Source organism: Papaver somniferum, chromosome 5, assembly GCF_003573695.1.
Source record: "Papaver somniferum cultivar HN1 chromosome 5, ASM357369v1, whole genome shotgun sequence".
NCBI classification, from domain to species: Eukaryota; Viridiplantae; Streptophyta; class Magnoliopsida; order Ranunculales; family Papaveraceae; genus Papaver; species Papaver somniferum.
Window position 1 is genome coordinate 30,747,941 of NC_039362.1, and position 21,340 is coordinate 30,769,280.

General features: G+C 38.3%; 1 protein-coding gene across 1 annotated transcript; it reads left to right on the forward strand.

The window, feature by feature from the left end:
* The first annotated feature begins 18,603 nt into the window (after positions 1–18,603).
* On the forward strand, positions 18,604–21,340 carry LOC113281287. The gene is made up of 5 exons (XM_026529999.1): positions 18,604–18,971; positions 20,170–20,281; positions 20,438–20,509; positions 20,615–20,841; positions 20,959–21,340. The coding sequence occupies exons 1-5, from the start codon at positions 18,862–18,864 to the stop codon at positions 21,065–21,067; spliced, it is 630 nt and encodes a 209-aa protein (XP_026385784.1). The 5' UTR covers positions 18,604–18,861; the 3' UTR covers positions 21,068–21,340.

Consider the following 21,340-nt stretch of genomic DNA (forward strand, 5'->3'; position numbering starts at 1 on the left):
GTCGCAGTGTTTATGAGGAGGTGATTGAAGACTGGAAGTGCCATTGGGACGTGTTTGTGCAGTACGACTTCAACGCTCCTTGGTTCTTCAAAGGGTTCTCTGAAATACAGGATCTTCATAAATTACAAGACGAATCTCCTTCTGCAGACTGTATTGCTCGCCAGGAAGAAGAGGTTGAAAAGTTGTCTAAGAAGTTGAAGCTAAAACAGGCCGCACTCCAAAGGATGAAAGCTGTTCTTGCTCAGAAGGATGAGTTACTGCTGAAGGAATTTCCTTGAAGGATTCGTGCCGCCTACTTGTGTTCTTTCTTTAGATGCTTTTTTGAGTGATTGTGAGGATTTCCTTTCACAATTTTATTTCGGGTTTTGAACTAATAGGTGGTTGAATTTTGAACTGGTTTATTTTTTGAGATAGTTTTATGAATGATTTTTCCGAAAGAGTTTATTCTAAAATGGAATTTGCATCTTGGTTATGAATGATTGCATATGTCATATGAAATTGCAAATATCGTGTGAAAAAGGAAACATGAAGGGAAACAAGCATGGTGTTTGATCATTGAATTTCTTTCTCCACGTGTGGGATGCCAAGTACCCAGTAAATTCTAAAACAATCTTTCTTGTAGAATAGTTTAATAGAACTTACTTGCTCTTTGGAACCTCATTTGCATGAAACTGAATCTTCCTGAGTAATCTCTTCAAGGAAGTCGTACGCATTAATTTCTAGAGAGGGAAGGCAACTCTTTTGAATTAAGCTTCTCCTGAATAATGCGCTTCAAGGCGTTGCATTCACTGGTAGGGTGATGAAGGAATTGATGATAGTGGCAATATATCGGATCTATCACTTCTTGATCAGTCGGTTGACGCCATACATGAGGCAGTTGTACCTCTCCGTCTCGCACCCATGCCTCCAACATCTCCAAGATCTTCTTCATTGGTAACGGGTAACGAGGATACTTTGATTCCAGCTTTTCTTGCGTTAGCGGACGTTGCGACGTCTCTCTGTGGATTTGATGTGGGGCATGCTTCGGAGACGGAGTTGTAAAACCAGTGCGTGTCATCATATCCGCGGCTCACTTGACTGGATGACGGAATGCGGAAGGCGTCATAATATCATAGCTGGGTGAATGAGTTATACGCTCCCATCCTCTGCACTCACATGTTCCTCAATTGATTTCTTCTTCCTTGAGCATTTATTCACTTGGCTGAAAGGTCGTTGTGGATTGGGCAGTCTTCTGATCTTTGGCAAGAGTCTTGAGATACAAATTTTCCAGCAAGTCTCCGTAAGATGCAGGTTATTTTTCTTTATCCGGCAAACGTTGTGGCATCCCGGATAAGTCTTTTCTTATATGAAGTTGTCTCGAGTCTCTATCGTCAGCTGGACCATGTTGTTCGTCTTTCTTGAGTCCCCTGTGTATGCGCGCTCTCTCTGTATCTCCACTGGTAAAGGCATGACTTTTAGATAAGGATTCAGCATTTCTTGCATTGTCTGGGTAAATGCTTGCCGATCTTTCTTGTAATTGAGCTGCTATATCATTCAAAAGGCGGAAGGTTTCGCTTTGCCTTTTAGCGATACCAGCTTGATTTGCCAGGACATCCTCCAGCATTCTATCCACACTTCCCATGATATCTGAATCATTTATGGTTTCCGAAGAATCTAGCGGGCGAAGATACATCGTGAGATGAAAACCGAGATGAAAACCGAAGATGAATAGGTTAATGATTGAATCGAAACCAAGATCTATACCCAAAATTTAGAAGGTTGGAATGAATATTGAGAATTTAATTTTGCCATCGAGAGATTAATCTCCCACTATAGTCGCCAATTGTTTATGGGTGAAAACTATTTCTGCTAGTTTTGGTAATTTGGGGTGTGTGGATGAGAAATGAATATAAACTCTAAACAAATGCACTGCACGGGAGTGCTTGTGATTCGAGAAATCAATCTGTACAACTCCGAACTAAACCAATAAATGGTCGTTCCATACTTGCTTCGGTCACAAAGTGAAGGAGATGGGGTTGATCTTAGGGAGGGAAACGAAGAAGATGTTGATATTGTTGAGGTGTTGGCTGTGTATGACTTGTATCAGAAAGCTGATCTGACTTGCAGAATGTAAGCTACCAGTTCTGGTGTTTGGATACGGTTGTATCAACACTTGGTTTCTGTTGTCTTGTTCTGTCTTGTAAATAGGGAGGAGAACCTATTTATACAAGTCACTGAGCCTAACCCACGTATCTCATGGGAAGTGGAGAAAGTGGAGTGATGGAGTAATGGAGTTGCGTGTGTTAGTGTCACACGATCAGTCTTTCCCACTTCTACCATCATCACTAACCGTTCATGTCTTTCTGACACATTCTTGTGATGGCGCGTTGTGCGCTGCATGCTGTAAACCGTAAGTATCCCCCAGTTTGTATCCCCCAGTTTGTGACATGTTTGATGTCTCGAATGTGTGGATCGTGGGACTCACAAAAAGTAGCATGTGATGCTAGATTAAATAACTAAGTTATTTAGTAAGTCGATACTTGTGAAGTATCGTGTGTATTTTATGCAGGAATATATTCAACACGTGTGAAGCATCGCTGTTTTAAGGCTTAACGGAGTAAGTCGTGGATTAAGCATATTAAAATAGCATCACGTCCAGTCATCTCCGAGTGATCGTTTGGAGGATGTACATGTAAGTCCTGACTTGGCCGATCACTTGGTGTGGAAGAGTGGTGGACGGTAATTGTGGTGATGCATCACTGGTCGCCTAACTCCTGTCTTAGTCTGTCCGTCCAAGCTGGTGAATTTGGACGGACGAGATGGCTTGCGACCCACATCTGCGACCGTCGGATTAGGGTTTAGGAGGTGCTCGAACACCAACCTTTAGCTTGGATGAATCCAAGCATGGGTCACGTTTTTGGCAGGGACGATTGGGATGTGTGTAGACGGCATGCTGGTGTAGGTGTCTGTACCTCACTGTCCCATGGAGATGCGATCTAAGCCACTCAATTTGTCTGGCAAAGAGGAGCGGCTGAGATTGATTTGCGACAGAAATCCCATGCCGCAAAGGAATTGAAGACCGCACGTCGTGCCTACTTCAGGAGCGCGTTTCGAGACGACCAACCATTATCGGTCTTGGCCGATCAGTCAGGCGTGCAGTCGGCAGGCCAGCGTACACGTCCGTACCTTACTGTCCCGTGAAGATGTGATCTAAGCCACTCAATTTGTCCGGCAAAGTTGAGTGGTCGAGATCGATTTGCAGTTGAAAACGCGTGGCCATGCCTAGTTTGGGCGCACGAATCGAGACGACCAACCATAGTTGGTCTTGACCGATTAGTCATGTATGTAGGCGGGCCCACGGTGATTGTGTTGACATGCTCTGGGCCCTTTGAATCTACATCTACACCCTCCATCTATGCCTGCGAAGATGGATGGTCGAGACTGATTTGCGTCACATGTGATGTGCCGCAAACCCTAATTAGAGTTTCACATCCACGCTGCTTTGGATGGACGAATTGGCAAGCCACGCTTCTCTTTTGGGGAGGGCGACCAAGTGGAGCCCACGTTGGGCCGGTGGTGAACGCGCCAATACCTGCCTGGTGGCTATGGGTCCGATCTAAGCCATCTAATCATGACGGTGAAATTGGATGGTCGTGATCAATTTGGGACCTTTAGTGGAATTTCCTGCGACCCTCAATTCTTCACGCCGACACAACTTCGGACAATCGTATATTGCAATCTGGTCAGGTTAAGGAAGAGTCGGTCATGCAGGTAAGAAGAAGGTCCGCCGGTGTACACCACGACGCTTGTTCGACCGGCTTTGGGCTGATCCACGCCGTCCAACCACGCCAGTGAAGTTGGACGGACGTGTTGAACTTGAGACTTCCATAGGCGGCCTTTGTTTGTACGATTCCTCCAAGCTGCTCCATACCAGTCTGGACATCCAACTTCAGGCTGGTGTTCGGTGGTAGTTTGGGAGACATGGTAGGTATTCGACCGACCAAGGCATAAGTGGGCCTGCTGGTGGTCATTAATGTAGTAGCCTGCTCCTGCTGAGGATCGTCTAGGCTGGTTAAATCATGCGGCCGACTTGTGTGGCCGTGATTGTTTCTGAGACTGATATGGACAGTCCAGATTCAAATATGTTTAATCGGGCTAGTATAACACACTGAGAGATGTATCGTGTACGAGTATTTCGTGCATACCTCATTATCAACGTTTGGAGATTCATGTTAATTTGCTGAGAGCAACACTCGGTCGTCATGCCGCACTAATAGTGAGAGTTCAGCGGAATAGGAAATACAAGGTTAGTCATGTATTAATTGATAACGCTATAAATTCACAGGGTATAAGATATTGTTGCTACATGCTCCAACCTGGATAAATTAGAGAAGTGAAGAAGTATTCATCATTTTATAAGTGGATTTATCCTTTGCAGGATGTCAGCGCGTAATTTTGGTTTTTACAATTTTAGCCTCAAATGAAAATCCACCATCAACAGTTGTATTGTCTAGATCTCGTATCCATAGACGATCACACAAAGTGAATAACGATTCGTTGTATTTTCTCGGCACAGTCCATAGACAATCACTTTCGGTAAGAGGACTTATAGGTGGAAAAGTTTAAGATTGTGGTATATTTGGGTACCCTCGTCTTTTCATAGACATCTTTAATCCTATGGGAAAGCTGGTGTTGTACCACCATTCTGCCAGTGATAACCAATTGCTTCAACTGCTAGGTTTGTGACCTGTGGTACATATCAAATAGTTTTCCAAGCAAGCATTAACCCTCTCAGTTTGGCCATCTGTTTGAGGGTGATATGCAATCCTTAAATTCAAGCTAGTACCCAATACCTTGTCTCTGTCAGACACTATAGAAGAAGGTAGACCATGTAGTTTGAATACTTTATTGAGGAAAACTTGTGCCACAAAAGAAGCTGTATATGGGTGTTGCAGAGCAATTAAATGAGCATTCTTAGTTAGTTTATCCACAATGACCAAAATGACACTCTTCTTGTTGCTGATAGGCAAACCATCAATGAAAGTCATTGTGATGTATTGCCAAGCATGATCAGGGACATGGAGGGGTTGGAGGAGGCCAGTAGCAGTAGTGTGATTACTTTTTTTCTTTGCCAAGTGTCGCATTGAGACACAAAAAGCAAAACATCCCTTTTCAGTCCTTGCAAATAGAAATGGCCTTTTGCTCTTGCATAAGTAGCCTGGATGCCAGGATGGCCTCCCACAACAGAAGTATGTAAAGAGTGTAAGAGAGATTGTCTTACACCACCTCCAGTCCCAATGTAGAATTTGGTTTTGTATCTTAAGATCCCCTCCTTGTAAGTGAAATGCTCAACACTGGTAGGACTTAGCAGAAGTTTATGAATAATGTTGTGTGCTTTCTCATCATTATCATAACTAGAGAGTACCTCCTGAGCCCAAGTTGGTGTGGAAGCAGCCAACAAGTTGCAAGTAGATGAAGGATGGGATCTTCTAGAAAGTGCATCTGCTACCACATTCTCAACTCCTTTCTTGTATTTGATATCATAATCAAATCCTAGAAGCTTGATCAACCACTTTTGTTGTAATGTAGTAATTCTTTGCTCCAAAAACTATTTAATGCTTTGATGATCATTTTGTATTGTGAATTTAGCACCAAGTAAGTAATGTCTCCACCTTTGTACTGCCATGACAATGGCCAGAAACTTCTTATCATAAGTAGATAATGCTATAGCTCTTGGTCCCAATGGTTTTCTAAAGTAAGCAATGGGCTTACCCTCCTGAAGTAATACAACTCCAGTACACAAGTCACTTGCATCACTTTCAACCACAAATGGTTTAGTGAAATTTGGTAATGCCAAGATGGGTGTGTTTGACATTGCATGCTTGAGCTGTTCAAAAGATGTTGTGGCAGCTGAAGTCCAAAGAAAAGAATTCTTCTTGAGAAGATCAGTGAGTGGTTTACTGATGTCCCCATAATTATTGATAAATTTCCTGTAGTATCCTGTAAGGCCAAGAAATCCTCTCAGTTCCTTGAGAGTGGTAGGTTGTGGCCAAGTTTGCATGCAAGCAATCTTATTTGGATCAGCACAAACTCCTGCAGTTGTGATTATGTGTCCTAAATACTCCAAAGATGATTGCCCAAAATAACATTTAGATATCTTAGCATAGAGTTTATGTTGTCTGAGTAAAGAGAAAGTAAACTTGAGATGCTCCAAGTGTTCATACATGTTTTTGTTGTAGATTAAAATATCATCAAAAAATACCAGAATAAATTTCCTCAATGTTGGCTGAAATACCTCATTCATTAAAGCTTGAAATGTATCTAGAGCATTAGTGAGGCCAAATGGCATCACTTTAAACTCATAATATACTTGATGAGTTCTGAAAGTTGTCTTGAAAATATCTGAAACATGTACTCTGATATGATGGTATCCAGCTCTCAGATCAATTCTTGTGAAGACAGTAGCTCCATTTAGTTCATCCAGTAATTCTTCGATAATGGGTATTGGAAATTTGTCCTTGACTGTAATGATGTTCAACTTTCTATAGTCAACACATAATCTCCATGTGTTGTCTTTCATTTTTACTAAGAGTATAGGTGAAGCAAAAGGACTATGGCTAGGTTGGATGATTCCAGTGTCTAGCATCTCCTTAACAAGTTGTCTCACTACTCCTTTTTGGATATAGTGGCATGTATAGGCTCTTTGATTCACAGGATTGGAGTTGGGTTGCAAGGTAATTGTGTGATCTAAACTCCTTTGTGGAGGTAGATGAGTGGGTTCTGCAAAGATGTCATTAAATTATTGAAGTAGAGGAAGTATTTCAGGAGGAATGGTGGGTGGTGTAGGAGGTGTAGAAATGGAAAATAGATGACCCACAATGCCATGAGAATTGGTGGGGAAAAAATTCTTGAGTTCCTCACCAGTCATCATTAATAAGGAAGACTTTGGATGTGTACCTTGTAGAGTAATTTTCTTATGTTTATACTTGAAAGAAATACTCAACTTGGAAAAGTTAAAAAGGACATTACCCAAAGTTCCGAGCCAATATGCACCAAGTACTATGTCACATCCTCCCAATGATAAGACTCTGAGGTTTATACAAATTGGTGTCCCTGTATGCTCCATGTAAGTTGTGGACAAATGCAGTACTAACTGCTCTCTCCCCATTTGCAATTGTGACCACTATTGGATCAGTGGGCCCAATATGGCATTGAAGTGAACTTTCTAAAGCACTATCAATGTAGCTAGTGGTACTACCACTATCAATTAAAATATAGACTTTTTTTTTTGGAAAACATCAGGAATTCTAATAGTGTCTCCAGTGGCAGAGCCTGTGAGAGCGTGTAAGGAAATTTCAACATCAGACTGAATTGGGGATTCAATTACTTCTTAAAATACTTCTTCCTCTTCCTCAGTGTCATGTGACTCACTATTCTCAACTTGTAACATGAATATTATCTGCTTGCCTTTACAAAAATGCCCAGGTTTATAAACAATATCACAATTGTAGTAAAGCCCTTGAGATCTCCTCTTATTCATTTCCTCCTGAGTAAGTCTTTTAATGGTTGGAGAGGAAGTAGTGGACTTGGAAGATGGAGAGGAGAAAGACCTGGGTGTAACAGGTTTATACTTTGGTGAAGTGAGAATAGGTTTAGGTGGAAAGTTTAAAGAGGAATACTGTCCATTTGAGTTGAAAGATGTATTTAAGGGTTTGCCATGTGACTTAGTGGTAGCAGCTTGTAAGTTAAGCTTATGTTCCTGCAGCCTAGCTAAAGAAAAAGCATCTAAAAGTGTTGCAGGGTAAAACATAGACACATATTTGCTTATCTCATCCTTTAAGCCACTGAGAAAGCTCATAACAAAGTAAGCTTCAGTTAGGGAGAAATTCATGTTAACCATTAATGCCTTTAGGGACTCAAATTCCTCAAAATACTCATCGACTGATGATGTCTGCACTAATTTATTAAAACTGGAAACAAAGTTTCATTCCACAGGGTTTTGCAAATCGAGCACATAAATTTTTTTGCTAAATCATTCCAAGTAATTTTATGCCGATTAATTTGAAAATTTAAGAACCATTTTTCTGCCTTACCCTCAAGGTAGATAACAACAATATCCACCTTCTTATGTTCTTCAATATCATTTAGCTGGAAATATCTCTCACATTTCTGAATCCAGCTGCGAGGATTATCTCCATCAAATCTTGGGAAATCTAACTTTGGAACACGATGCTGGTGATGAACAAAGTTAGGTTGATGAAAGAAATTGGCACCTTCTCCTTCATCCCTGTTAGATCCACTAGCTTGTTCAGGGCTTTCATGGGGTTGATGTTGAAAAGGCCGATTGAACAATTTGATGAGGTTGCGATTATTTTCTTGTAAGGCAGTATTGAAACTATCTTTCACTGTATTGATCTGAGTAGTAAGGTCCGTGGATAGGGTTTTGAATTCGGATCAGAGTTGAGTGATTGTAGCTTCATTAGATGCATCTTTATCTTTGATGGTCATTTTGAAGAAAAAATTGGGTGGATTGAATGACTCTGATGCCAATTGTTGTATCCCTACAAAAATCAACACACAAAAGGGATTGGTGAAGAATCAACTCCTGAATCAAAGATTCAAGCCAAAAATCTGAGCACGGAGGCGCAACAAAAGGGTTTCATTTGTATTAATTTCAGATAATGACCAATAGAGGACTCTCTTACAACTTAATAGCAAATCATTGAAACCATAATTTAACTCAACCAACGACTGACGCATGGTGATCAATCAACGGTCACACACTTAACTAAATAAAAGCCAAACTAATTTACTGGAGCACACAACTAAGTAAGATAAAGGCACATAACTAAGTAAAAGGAATATAACACTAGGTAAAAGTAATATCAAAACAAACGTGTGGATTAGGGATTATTATACTCCTCAAAAAAATTGGAAGAGAAACTTAATCTCTACAACAAGAACAACTATAATAAATCTAGAGATATTTTGTTAAAACTTATAAGGAATTAACAAAATACCTTAATCAAAGTTTTCTTTCCAGTTCCGATTTCGACTAACAAGTGTTGGTATACGATCGAGAACTGAAATCTATCAAATGCTAGGGTTTATGATCAACAATTCTTGAATGGTCTTATATTAGAAGAGAAGACCTTAGAATAGACAAGAGGTTTAAACCTAGATTACAAGTTGTTTTAACAATCACGAAGATTATTATTAACTCTGCTTTGTGATCCCAAATACAAAGACTTATATCTCACTATTTTTCTCGAAGAATAAAAGACGTGGAAAATAACCTATGAAGCTTACGCCAATTTTCCAAAGGGATAAAAAGTTTAACATTCACGAACCCTTTATTTATAATGAAGAAGTTAGCTTGAAAGCTAAGATAAGGTAGCTTGAATCCAAAGCAACTTTGAGTTATTTTAGTTTTTCAAGACTCTCCTAATTTTGGGAGTCTTTCCCAAGTTACAATATATCTTGCATAAATAATTACTTTAGCATAAATTGTTTTTTTTGTGAATAAATCACAATTTAACTTAGGAAGGAATTCTAAAATATCACAAACACTTTAATATGGCAATTAATTGTGTTTGGAAGAATAACCATCTTGCCTAGATGAGGAAACATCAAAAACTTGACTAAAATAGACTTTTAGTCACGTAATTGCGCTAAAGTCCGTGAACAGTTACAAACAGTTCGTGGCTTGTTTCCTACTAACGAACTGCAACAGTTACAACAACACTTATAACCGTTCCTTTAATAATCACTCATAACTTCTTCGTTATAACTCGGAATTGAGTGATTCTTGGCTCGTTGAATTCATACGCTCATTCACTATAAATGAGAACCTTTCCAGGGATAAAAGTTGTTGTCACTAAAGTCATGGCTCAAATAACCTCAAGTATATATACATAAATGTACATTTACAGTCATAGGAATTGTTCCATAGAGTGAGCATTTGTTTCAATAGATTGCAAAGGTAGATTGAACAAGAATTCCAAATGAAATCAAACCACATACCTTTGTTGATGAAGTCCTCGTTGATATCTTCGTTTGATCTTCAGTCTTCTATCTTCAAGGGTTCGGTGATGTCCAATACTAAACTACACACTTCTAATCCTAAATTCGAAACTTTGGTTGTAGTAGACTAAAAATCAATATATAGTTTTAAAAACTAAATTTGATAATAATCTTGATATAGAAATACTTGTGAGTTCGACCGAGCAATGCTCTAACAGTTAAAGCTCTAGCAACCGAAAAATCTCCATGCCCGGATGGTTTCAATGTCAGATTCTTCGTGCACTAATGGTCAACTGTGAAAGAGGATATTGTTGCTATGGTACAAGACTTCTTTCGTACTGGTTATATTCTTAAAGAAATTAACTCTACTTTCCTGGCCCTTATCCCTAAATTCACTAATCCTTCAGCCCTAACTGATTTTCGGCCAATCAGCCTGTGTAGCACAACTTACAAAATAATATCTGAATCTTAGCAAACATACTCAAACTAATTATTTCCAGAGCTTTGTCTCCTTTTCAATCTGCATTCATGCGAATCGAAAAATCACAGACAACATAGTAATGGCTCAGTAAGTTGTCTATAAAATGAAAAAAATACAAAGGTAAAGGATGTCTAATGGGAATAAAACTAGATATGAGTAAAGCTTTCGATAGATTCAGCTGGGAGTACCTGATAGAACTGATGCAGAGACTAGGATTTAGTTAGCCTTGGTGCTCGCTGATCCACCAGTGCATCAGTATTCCCTCCATCGTTGTTCTTTGTAACGATTCTCCTGGGAAATTCTTTAAGCCAACTAGGGGAATTAGACAAGGAGACTCGTTATCTCCTTACCTCTCTCTCCTATTTATGGAAGGTATAACAAGGATATTAAGTCATAAAGAGGTAGAGGGACAAATCCAGGGAATTAAAGTAGCTCAAAACAGTATCCCTATCACTCATCTACTTTTTTTCCGAAAATTTCTCTTTGTGATGCACAAAATGTTTTCAACATCATCAATACCTTTAGCTTAACAACCGGTCAAATGATAAACTTTCAAAAGTCGGGAATCTTCTTTAGCAACATGTTTTTTAATAAATTTGGCAAAATGATAATAAAAATTCTTAAGATTCAGAAAATTAACATTACTGGTAGCAATTTAGGTACGATTCTTTTTAGGAGCATCCAAAATCAAAACTTTTGATTCAATGATAGGTAGATTTAGAAGTAGATTGCAGAATTGGTGGGGAAGATATCTCAGCCAAGTTGTCAGAACTGTGATAGTTGAGACTATTCTTGAATCTTTTCCCTTTTAACAGATCGGATGTTATAAGATTCCGAAAAACATCACCAACCAACACGTTTCCCTACAAAGAAATTTTTGGTGGGGGAAGAAGGATGAAAAGCCTTATTTTTAAAAGCTTGGCCATACCTTAACATTCCAATATCTCTATGAGGTTTAGGATTTAGGTACTTAAAAGCAAACAATCTAGCGCAACTAGGAAGACTCACCTGGAATCTTTTAGATAACCTGGATTCATTCTGAGCTCAAACTCTAAAATCCGATCACCATAGTAAATGTAGACATATCCTTGACCCAAACATCAGCACCACAAGACCTTGGATTTGGTCTTGCATACTATAGGGGATCGAGATTATTAAACTTTGCTGCATATGGGAAATAGGCAATGACCAAACTATTCACATAAAATAGGATCAGTGGTACCCAGGAACTCTAGAATTTAGAAATACGCAACTGCCATATAACATCTTTATGGTAAGTCACCTTATAGATGTAGAAAATCAATCTTGGAACGTAGATATTCTTCACACTTTGTTTGAATTGAGTACTGGCACATTCCTTTTTGTCTTAACATGAATGAATCAATCAAGTGGAAATCGAAACCAAGTGGAAAGCTTACGAGAACCTCTCTCTGTCATAGTATCAAAATATTACTAACTCTCCATGGGATAAAATATGGAGTATGGAAACAACCCTAAAAGTAGTTTTATTCATTTTCAAATGCATGCATAATATAGTCCCTATAGATGATATACTTTCTAAGTATGTTGATATCCCAAACGCATGCTCGTTTTGTTCTCAACCCAATGAAACTCTGAAACACATTTTTCTGGAATGTCCCTTTGCTAGAAGTGTTTGGTTTGCTTCTTCTGCCAATCCTTTTGCTCTTGGTATTCCTAACTTGTCTTTGTAGTAATGGATTCTTGGATGGAGCTCCAATCTAGTTGGTTGGGATAGTGATTTGTATCCCTGGAATACCTTCTGTGCGGCGGTCATGTGGCACATTTGGTTAGTTATGAAAAAGTCTTTAGAGGAGTTAATCCTAACCCTCAACACACATTCGCTAGAGCTAAACTGTTATGGATAAAGAATGTGCAGGCTCCGTGAAGCAAAAGGCACGACCCATAATTGCATTCGGCACCAAATCAAACAAAGAATTGGCAGTACCCAGACCCCGAAATCGCAAAAATCAATATAGCTACCAGTTGGAACCAATCAACTAATATAATGACAATAGCTATGATTCTAAGGAACACTTTAGGTTATTTCAGGGTGGTGCGAACCATAGAAATCACGACTCTGAATAAGGATGTTGGAGAGGTTTTAGCGGAAACTGAGGTGTGGAAATGGGGATTACAACTTCAAGCTTCTACTGTCAACATTGAAGCTAACAACAACAACCTAGTCAGATTCACTTCATGCCTTCAAAGCAGTATCGATTGGCAAGCAAAAGCCATCTGGAAAGACAGAATATCTAATTTCTTGAATGCATCTTCTGTTTCAAAACCTTTTATTTTTTCTTCGACTAGTAAAATGGCAAACTGGGCAGCGATTGCATTAGCTGATGCTTTTGCTAATGCAATAACTACCAGTAACTACATGGGTTATCCTTCAATACGTATTTTTCATCTTTTAGAACAGGATAGATTGGGTACCTTTGCTCGAGTCTATGAACAACAAGTTTGTTTCGATTTTTAAGTTTTAATCCATTTTTTTTGATACCAAAAGAGATTTCATTACTAAATTGAGTGGATTACACAATTTTTATCCTCCTATAGTGCAGACACAATAAAATTGGGAGGATTTGTTATCCATGAGTTCGAAGTTTTAAAAACTCTCGCATGCCTAGTCATTTTATCAACTGGATTATTACAATCTCTATTAATAAACTTGCAGTTCCATAATGGGTTTTGCTAAACATAAATTTAATATCTAGAATGAGTGTTTGGTTCTCCCACGCAACTTTGTGGTGATCTCCATTGACTGCTTCAACTATTGTTTGCGCATCGAGCTCAAAGTACGCATGTTGTATCCATGCCTTATATGCCCACTTCATAGCTTAAAACACTCTTCCACACTCAGTTTGTTCTGCATTTTCACATATTCATCTGCATAGGTGCATCTCCCGTATTAAAATGAACCTGCAAAGTTGCGCATTATTAGTCCAATGCCTGTATTATGAATGCTATGCAGTTTTTTATATGAAGCATCACAACAAATTCAAAGATATGGAGCATTAGGAGAATTCCAGTGAGTAATAATTCGACTTATCTACCTTGTGTTTACTGTGTGCTTATGTCTCAATCTCATAGCTTTTCATGTCCCCATGTTTAAAAGTTGTATGCATTTGGAAATTCCAACTGGATTGGGCCTTATATTCTGGAAGGTGTGATCACAACGAGCTTTCCATATTTCCCGAGCAGTGTTAGCCATTAGAACTATACAATCATCCACTAGATCATTTATTCCATCTTGAAACCAACTTATGATCCAAGTTGCCACACTGCTGCCATTATTTTGTATACCATGAAGAGCACTAGGAACTGTAAACCATACTGCTCTCGAATAATTGCATTCCATAAGGATATGACGCGTTGTTTCAATCCCTTGATTACAAATGTCGTATTCCCCACTTGTGTAGTTCATCACTCTGGCCATTCGTTAACTAAAGGGAACTATGCCAGTAATGAATTTCTACAGGAAATGTTTCACTTTAGGCAATGTATCAATATTCCACAACTGCCTCCAGAATTTTGCTTCTTATGCATTCTTCCGCATCATAAGAATTAACACCATTCTGTTTAATATCCAAAAGCTTACGGTATGCTGATTTAACTGAGAATCTGCCATCTCTTGTTAGAGTCCAAACGAGTCTGTCCTGACAATGCCATGGGATACGTATGTTAAGGATTAAATCTGCATCTTCTTGGATAAAAATATGTTGAACCAATTGTACCTTCCATGCTCTTGTGTCTTGATCGATTAAATCTGACACATATTTGTAGTTTTCTGCCTCTTCCAATGACACAACTGAAATAGGTGGAGTGCTTTTTCTTGGTAACCAAATATTCTCCCAGATGCAGATTTTCCTTCCATCTCCAATGCTCCAAAAACTGAATTGTTTAATGAAATCCAACATATTATACACACTCTACCAGGCCCAAGAAGAATTCCGTCTCTTTTTTGCATGCATTGCATTAGTGCTTGGGAAGTAACACTTTTTCATCGCAGTTGACCAAAGTTGGTTATGCTCATTGCATAATCTCCAGGTTGTTTTGGCCAGAAGAGATTGTTGAATGTGGATAAGTTTCGGAAACTCATTCCCCCTTGTGATTTATCTTTACTAACAGCTGGCTAGGATATAAAGTAAAATCCTTTACCATCCTTTTCCCCTACCAGAAAGTACGCTGAGCTTGATCTATTTCTTTAATTATAGCTTCTAGCACCTTGAAAACGCTCATATGGTGAGATGGCATTATGTTGAGAACACTTTTAACCATTACAGATATTCTTACTTGGTTCATGAATCCTCCATTCCATTTAGAAAGTCTCATTCTTATCTTATCAACTAGCCCTGAGAAGGAGTTTTTTTCTTTTTATTTAAAAATAGTGGATCTCCTAAGTACTTTTCATCAAGAGACATCTTCTTCATCTTTGATCTTCTTAGCAATATTCTGCAATGCCTTGAGTGACTGTGCTTGGAAAAGAAAACTGCAGACTTCTGAAAGTTCACTTGTTTCCCAAACACTTCAGTGAACTTGTTTATAACTTCCAACAATGTGTTAACATTTTGAATGTCAGCTTTTGCGAATAACAAACAATCGTCAGCAAAAAGAAGATGTGTTACTTGTGGTGCATTTCTTGAAATCTTGATACCTTGCAGTTTTTTTGAGTTTTCTGCTTGAGCCAACAATCTGGTAAGAACTTCCATTGTAAGTATAAATAAATAAGGTGATAATGGATCACCTTGGCGAATGCCTCTAGACGGTTTGAATGATCTGCAGGGTGAGCCATTGAGAAGGATTTGTATTTCTGTTGTGATTATGCACTCATGAACCAACTGGCACCATTTACTGTCAAAGACCAACTTTAACATAATATTATTTAAGAGCCATATAGCCTTTCTTTGTCTTCTTTCTCTTCATACAATGAATGAGTTCTTGAGCTAACAGAATGTTGTCACCTATTTGTCTGCCTGGAACATAAACGGCCTACATAGGTGAAATGATCTTTTCAAGATGTTGTTTTAATATGCTCGCAATTATCTTTGTGATTAGCTTATATGTTGAGTTACATAGAGCAATAGGCCGATAGTCTCCAGCAGTGTGTGAGAGTTGAGTCTTCAGTATCAAGAAAATATTAGTTTTATTCATCTTCTTTAACAACTTTCCTGAGACAAAGAAATTTTGCACCATGTCGACGACGTCCTGTTTAACAACTTCTTATTGAGTCTGAAAAAACCTGGTGGGAATCCGTCCGGCCCCGGAGCTTTCCAAGGTTGCATGCTTTTGAGAGCTGATTCTATCTCTGCAATATCTGGGATTTTAACAAGAGCTACATTATATTCATTAGTGATACAAACTGGAAGAACATTGAGAAAATCTTCATCATGGATTGGATTAGAAGTACTCATTATACTTTGGAAGTGATTAATAAGTAAGTTTTTAAGATTGCTTCTTCCACTGCACCAAGTTCCATTTGGCCTTTGTAGAGATTCAACTCTGTTACGAGCTCTTCTTTTGTTTGCTTGTAGATGAAAATGTTTTATGTTTTTATCAGCTTCATTGAACATAGTGTCTCTTGATTTCTGCTTGTAAAACTCTTCTTCTCTGATGTACCATTCATTAGTATCTGTCTCAACTTCTAATATCTTTTCAGTGTTGTCAATGAAGCTCCCTGGCTGTTTAAGGATCATGAGCTGTTGGTGTAGAGTATATAATTGTTGTTGAATATTTCCAAAAGAATTTCTATTCCATATTGACAATAGTCTTCTGGTTTCTCCAAGTTTCTGATCCAAGGAATAAGCTGCAGAGCCTCTAAACTGCTTGGCCCAAGCAGTATTAATCTTAGTTTTACAAGAAATATTTCGCAACCAACATTCAAAAAATTTCCAGTTCCTAACATTATTTTTCTCATTTGGTGTCATATCAAGAAAAATGGGACAATGATCTGATCCAAGGAAAGGAAGATGTTTAAGACAGGTATTAAGGAAGTTTATTAACCACTTAGTGTTAATGAGGCCTCTATCTAGTCTAGATTTATTTTTTCCGGTCCCATGTTTGTTGCTAGTCCAGATATAAGGATTACCATGAAACCCTAAGTCAATTAAACCTATATCTTGAATTATTTGGGCAATGGGTGAAACCTGAGATGTTGAACTATTATTATTTTTCCTTTCCTCACTATGCAAAGTTATGTTCGAATCGCCTATCATGACCCAAGGCACTGAGATATTATAGATTTCACAAACGTTCTCACTAAAATTCCACTAAACAGCTTTATCTTGTGGGTATGGTGACCCATAGACACATGATAAAAGCCACTTTGGTTTAGCCAGGTCACTACAGACCAAGCAATGAAACATGTTCTTGTCCTTGTAAATGATATTCAGTTCAAAACCATCTTTCCAAAGAAGACAAATACCTCTTACTCTACCAACAGAAGGTATATAGTAGTTATTGGGAAAGTTCAAAGGTCTTATATAGTTTAGGATTTTATCAGAACTAACTTTAGTTTCTTGAAGAGAAACTATATCCGGGTTCAGCATTTTATTTATGTCAGCTAGACAATTCCTAGTTTCTTTAGATCCATAGCCATTGCAGTTCCAAGAAATGATTTTCATGATATAAAGAAAAACAGTTGAAATTAGGCAGTTATGATGATTGACAGGAATATGAGAATTAATAATAGCATGAAGCCAATTAATGAAAAGAGAAGTTGAGAAAAAGTTGTTGGTATTTACCTGGACAGATGCTCCTTGGCTTTCAGTTATGGGGTTCAAGTCAGCTGCACTTGGATTATCAGGATTATTAGCTTCCATCAACTCAGCAGTTTGGTTGTCCATAGCAGTGTAGTCAATCTCGGCCATTTCGGCCGAGATTCTCGCGATATTCTCGATTTCGGAGGTATGAGAGACGAAATCGCAGATCTCGCCAAGACGAGATTTTACCAAAAATATCGGTTGTCTCGGCCGAGAATCACCAAAAATTTTTGGAGAAACTCGGTTGTCTCGCTAATGTCATATCATTGGTGAAAAAATTCAGCGCAATATTTTTCAATTTCAGCAAATGAAAACACTAATAACTTCAACTTCTTTCTTAAACTACAATTAAGCATTCTCAATTACGTGATTCAAGCTTTGAATCGCGTTAAAAAATAAATAGAAACTTGATTGAAGAACAAAACAACTACTTGCGGCGGACTGCGAACTTTCAAAAGTATTAGATAGAATACATGGCTTTTCTGACAAAACCGATCAAACAATTGACGTAATTAATTTCAAAATCACATCATACTGAATCAACCTCCACTCTCATTTTTATAATATCTTATCAACATGCATAACATAATCACATTTTTGTTGTTGGTATTCACAATTAATAATGTTGATAATAAGTAGGTGATGTTCTGTGTGGGAGACTATGAATAGCAAAAGAGAAGTAACAAAGAAAGACGATAGAGATGCGGGACTGATGGCCGTGTAATATAGAAGAAATAACGAGGAGGAGAAGATGCATTAGGTGAGGAGAAAATATCATACTAATTTTAACGCCCTTTTGTTTTCGGTGACACCTGCTAAGCTGCTGCTCATGCACTCATTTGGGGAGGGACAAGTGGAGCACTAACCAAAAAAGTGTTCATAGCTCCGACAGGTGAATCAGGAATCTGAATGATAAACAAAAGAAGAAATTACAAGCCCAATGTTATTTTGCATTATTTGGTGCCTTAGATATGTCGAACACTTCGAATTGTCACTGAATCATAGATGGTGTATTAAGAAGCTGTGTAATTGATGATAATTATTACATCTTACCAAATGGATTGTACGAAAAAAATTTGTTATAGAAATTATAAGTGTAAAAATTGAAACCGAGATAATACCAAAATTTGGAACCGAAATCTTCCCGAAACAAAGTTGTACTCAAACCGAAATCCGGAATTGACCACTTTGGTCCATAGTATTAGGGTTATTACCCTCCCTAGAGTTAGGTGGCAAGACATGCAAATTATGAGGGTTCAACTGCGACTGTGAGTCGTCTATCCGGTGGGTATGTGAACCGACCACAGCAGCGGATGACTTATGGGACAAATCTAACAAGACTAGGTAGACCGGACCAGACCCCCTAGAGACTAGAGAGAGGAAGGAACATTCAGGAACATTCGGGTTTATTAGTTTTAGGGAATCGATCCCTATTTCTTTCTTCTTCGACAGGTTTTAATCCTAGTTTCTGCTTCAGACAAACTTTATCAATCCATCACAGGTTTTGATCCTAATTTCTGCTTCAGACAGAAATATCAATCCATCAAATAAGCAAGACAGAAATCAAATATAAATTGAACTTGGGAGGAAGCGGTCGAGATGGCTTTAAATCCACAACTGTTTCGAAATGGGATGCCCGTTCCTTTTGTGAACGAGATGTTCGTTTTTGCTAGAGAAGGTGTTGAATTTGAAATTGACAAGATCCCAGGGTATGGTATATTTCTCCATAAGTATGATTTTAAAATTGATTTATCAGGTTTTTAGGGTTACAATTTCTTATGATTGATTGATCTAATTGCCAATTCATTTAAGTATCGATGTATGTCTAGGTCACTTATTTGTTCCCCAATATTCATGGTTCAAGTTTTATGCTGAAAAATGATACTCGAATTCTGTACTGCTAAGGCCAATAACTTAATTATTATTATCCCGTATCGACCTTTTAGTCTTCCCTCAGGATATGGTTCAAATTTCGAACTCGGGGCCTTTTCTTTTAAATACCCCCGTCAATCCATCCATTCAATGATTGCAAGAACCTGTTTATGCTTTCCTGTTTATGTTTTGTTTGTTTTAGCATGCATAGTCCTTGTTCCAGATTTCTTAATCTTGTCTGTTTCACTTCTGTTATTGATCGATATTGAGAGTCACTTGATTAATACCAATATCTTTGCATGTAAAGATTACGTATGGACTTGTGTTGTATATATGTACTATTGCCCAATGTTGTGGATTTTTTTGGCTTGATGTTTCCTTGAACTGTATCTCCCGTGGCCTGCAATACACAACTGGATACGAAGTGTTTCCATTTCCATAGGATAACTGTGCCAACTCACTGCATGATTCAACTACTTTTAAACTGCAAATGGATTTTTTTAGTCAGTTTTAAGTTTTCACTCGTACTGTCTGACCTGTACCTTTGGTTATCTGTAGTTTCTTTCATATAGTAAAACATCGTCTTGTTTAGGATACCCTTGCTACTGTGGCCAGGAGTTAAAACATTTTTCCTCCTCCTTTTCCTTTTGTCTAATGAGGTGTTATGGATACGCTTTTGAGTCTATCAAGGTGGAATATACTTGAACTTTCACAAAGATCAATTGAGGCTGTGACTTGCTCTTTTAACTTTCTAATCCTGCCCTACCATTGTTTTATCTTCAATCCTCTCATGCTATTCCTGATTTTATCATCTCCGCTCATGTAGTGTGTATACTTTCAAAGGGTTTAGTTCTTCCGTTCCCATGAGTGCGATAGTCTTTCTAACTGATGAAACACTGGCATAACTCTGGAGTATATTGCAATTGTGTTTTCCTTTACACTCTGTTGGTACCTAATAGCCGCACTTTGCATTTGAGGTGCTACAGATTTTACTGAATCACTGAGTGGTGTGTTATATGTAATTGTTCTTAACAGAACACATGGTGGTAATGTCAAAGCGAAGGGAACAATTTATATGTCAAACGTACGCATGGTCTTTGTTGCTAATAAACCAGTTGGGAGCTTTGGAGCCTTTGATATGCCCCTGGTATATAACATCTTTGTTTAATACTTACTATCAATTATGTGCTACTATTTTCTGTAATTTGTGTTAATTTCAGCAATTGGGAATAGGTTTGATGTGCGAAGTAGTTTGATGATTTATGTTCTGAAAACTTTCAATCAACCTTTTCTTTTTGTCTAGCTCTTCGTGCGAGGAGAAAAGTTCAGTCAACCAATTTTTTTCTGCAACAATATCTCAGGTTCTGTGGATCCTGTAAGTGCTGTGCCTTGTCGGTTGTTTTTTGGTCTCATTAAGAAATGGTAAATATTTTTTTTCCAATTGATTACGGTATTCAGTGTAACATTTAATCTCTGCCAGGTAGTTCCAGATGGCGAACACAGAGCTCTCTACTCGCCTCATTCCTTCAAGATCTTATTCAAGGAAGGAGGATGCGGTACCTTTGTCCCACTGTTTTTCAACTTGATTGCTTCTGTGAGACAGTACTCTCAACATTCCGCAGCACAGTTTGCTGCTTCCCAAGCAGCACCACGGGTTGACCCACTACAAGCAGCCCAAACTCCAGTTGATGAGATGATGCGAAGCGCGTAAGTAATAGAGTAACATTGATACTGGAAACTAGTAAACAGTTCTTTTCCTGCTGTTATGTTTTTCATTGCGGGTATGATAATTAGCTGATTCTGTATCTTGTCTTGTGGGTGTAGGTATGTTGACCCAAACGATCCAACCAGAATCTTCTTGCAGCAGCCTGTACAGGAGTCTCAGCTGAGGCGACGCACATACCAATCCCAGCCTGCAGAACACTCCATGTGATTAATCGTTTTTAAACTTGCACTCACATTGTCTATAATCCCTGGATGGATGCCTAAGACACTCAGAAAACAAACCTACCACTAGTACCATCACTGCTATTACTATGATGTATTATTCTGTTTATTACTATTAAGAAATAACAATAGTTTCGGGATTACCTGAAAATTGCAGTTGTCTATAATATTTGTTGTAATATTTCACAGTAACTGTGGACGCTTAAAAGTGAAACTGAGAGTTGTATAAAAAGAAAATGACAGGTGCACCCTGCCTTTG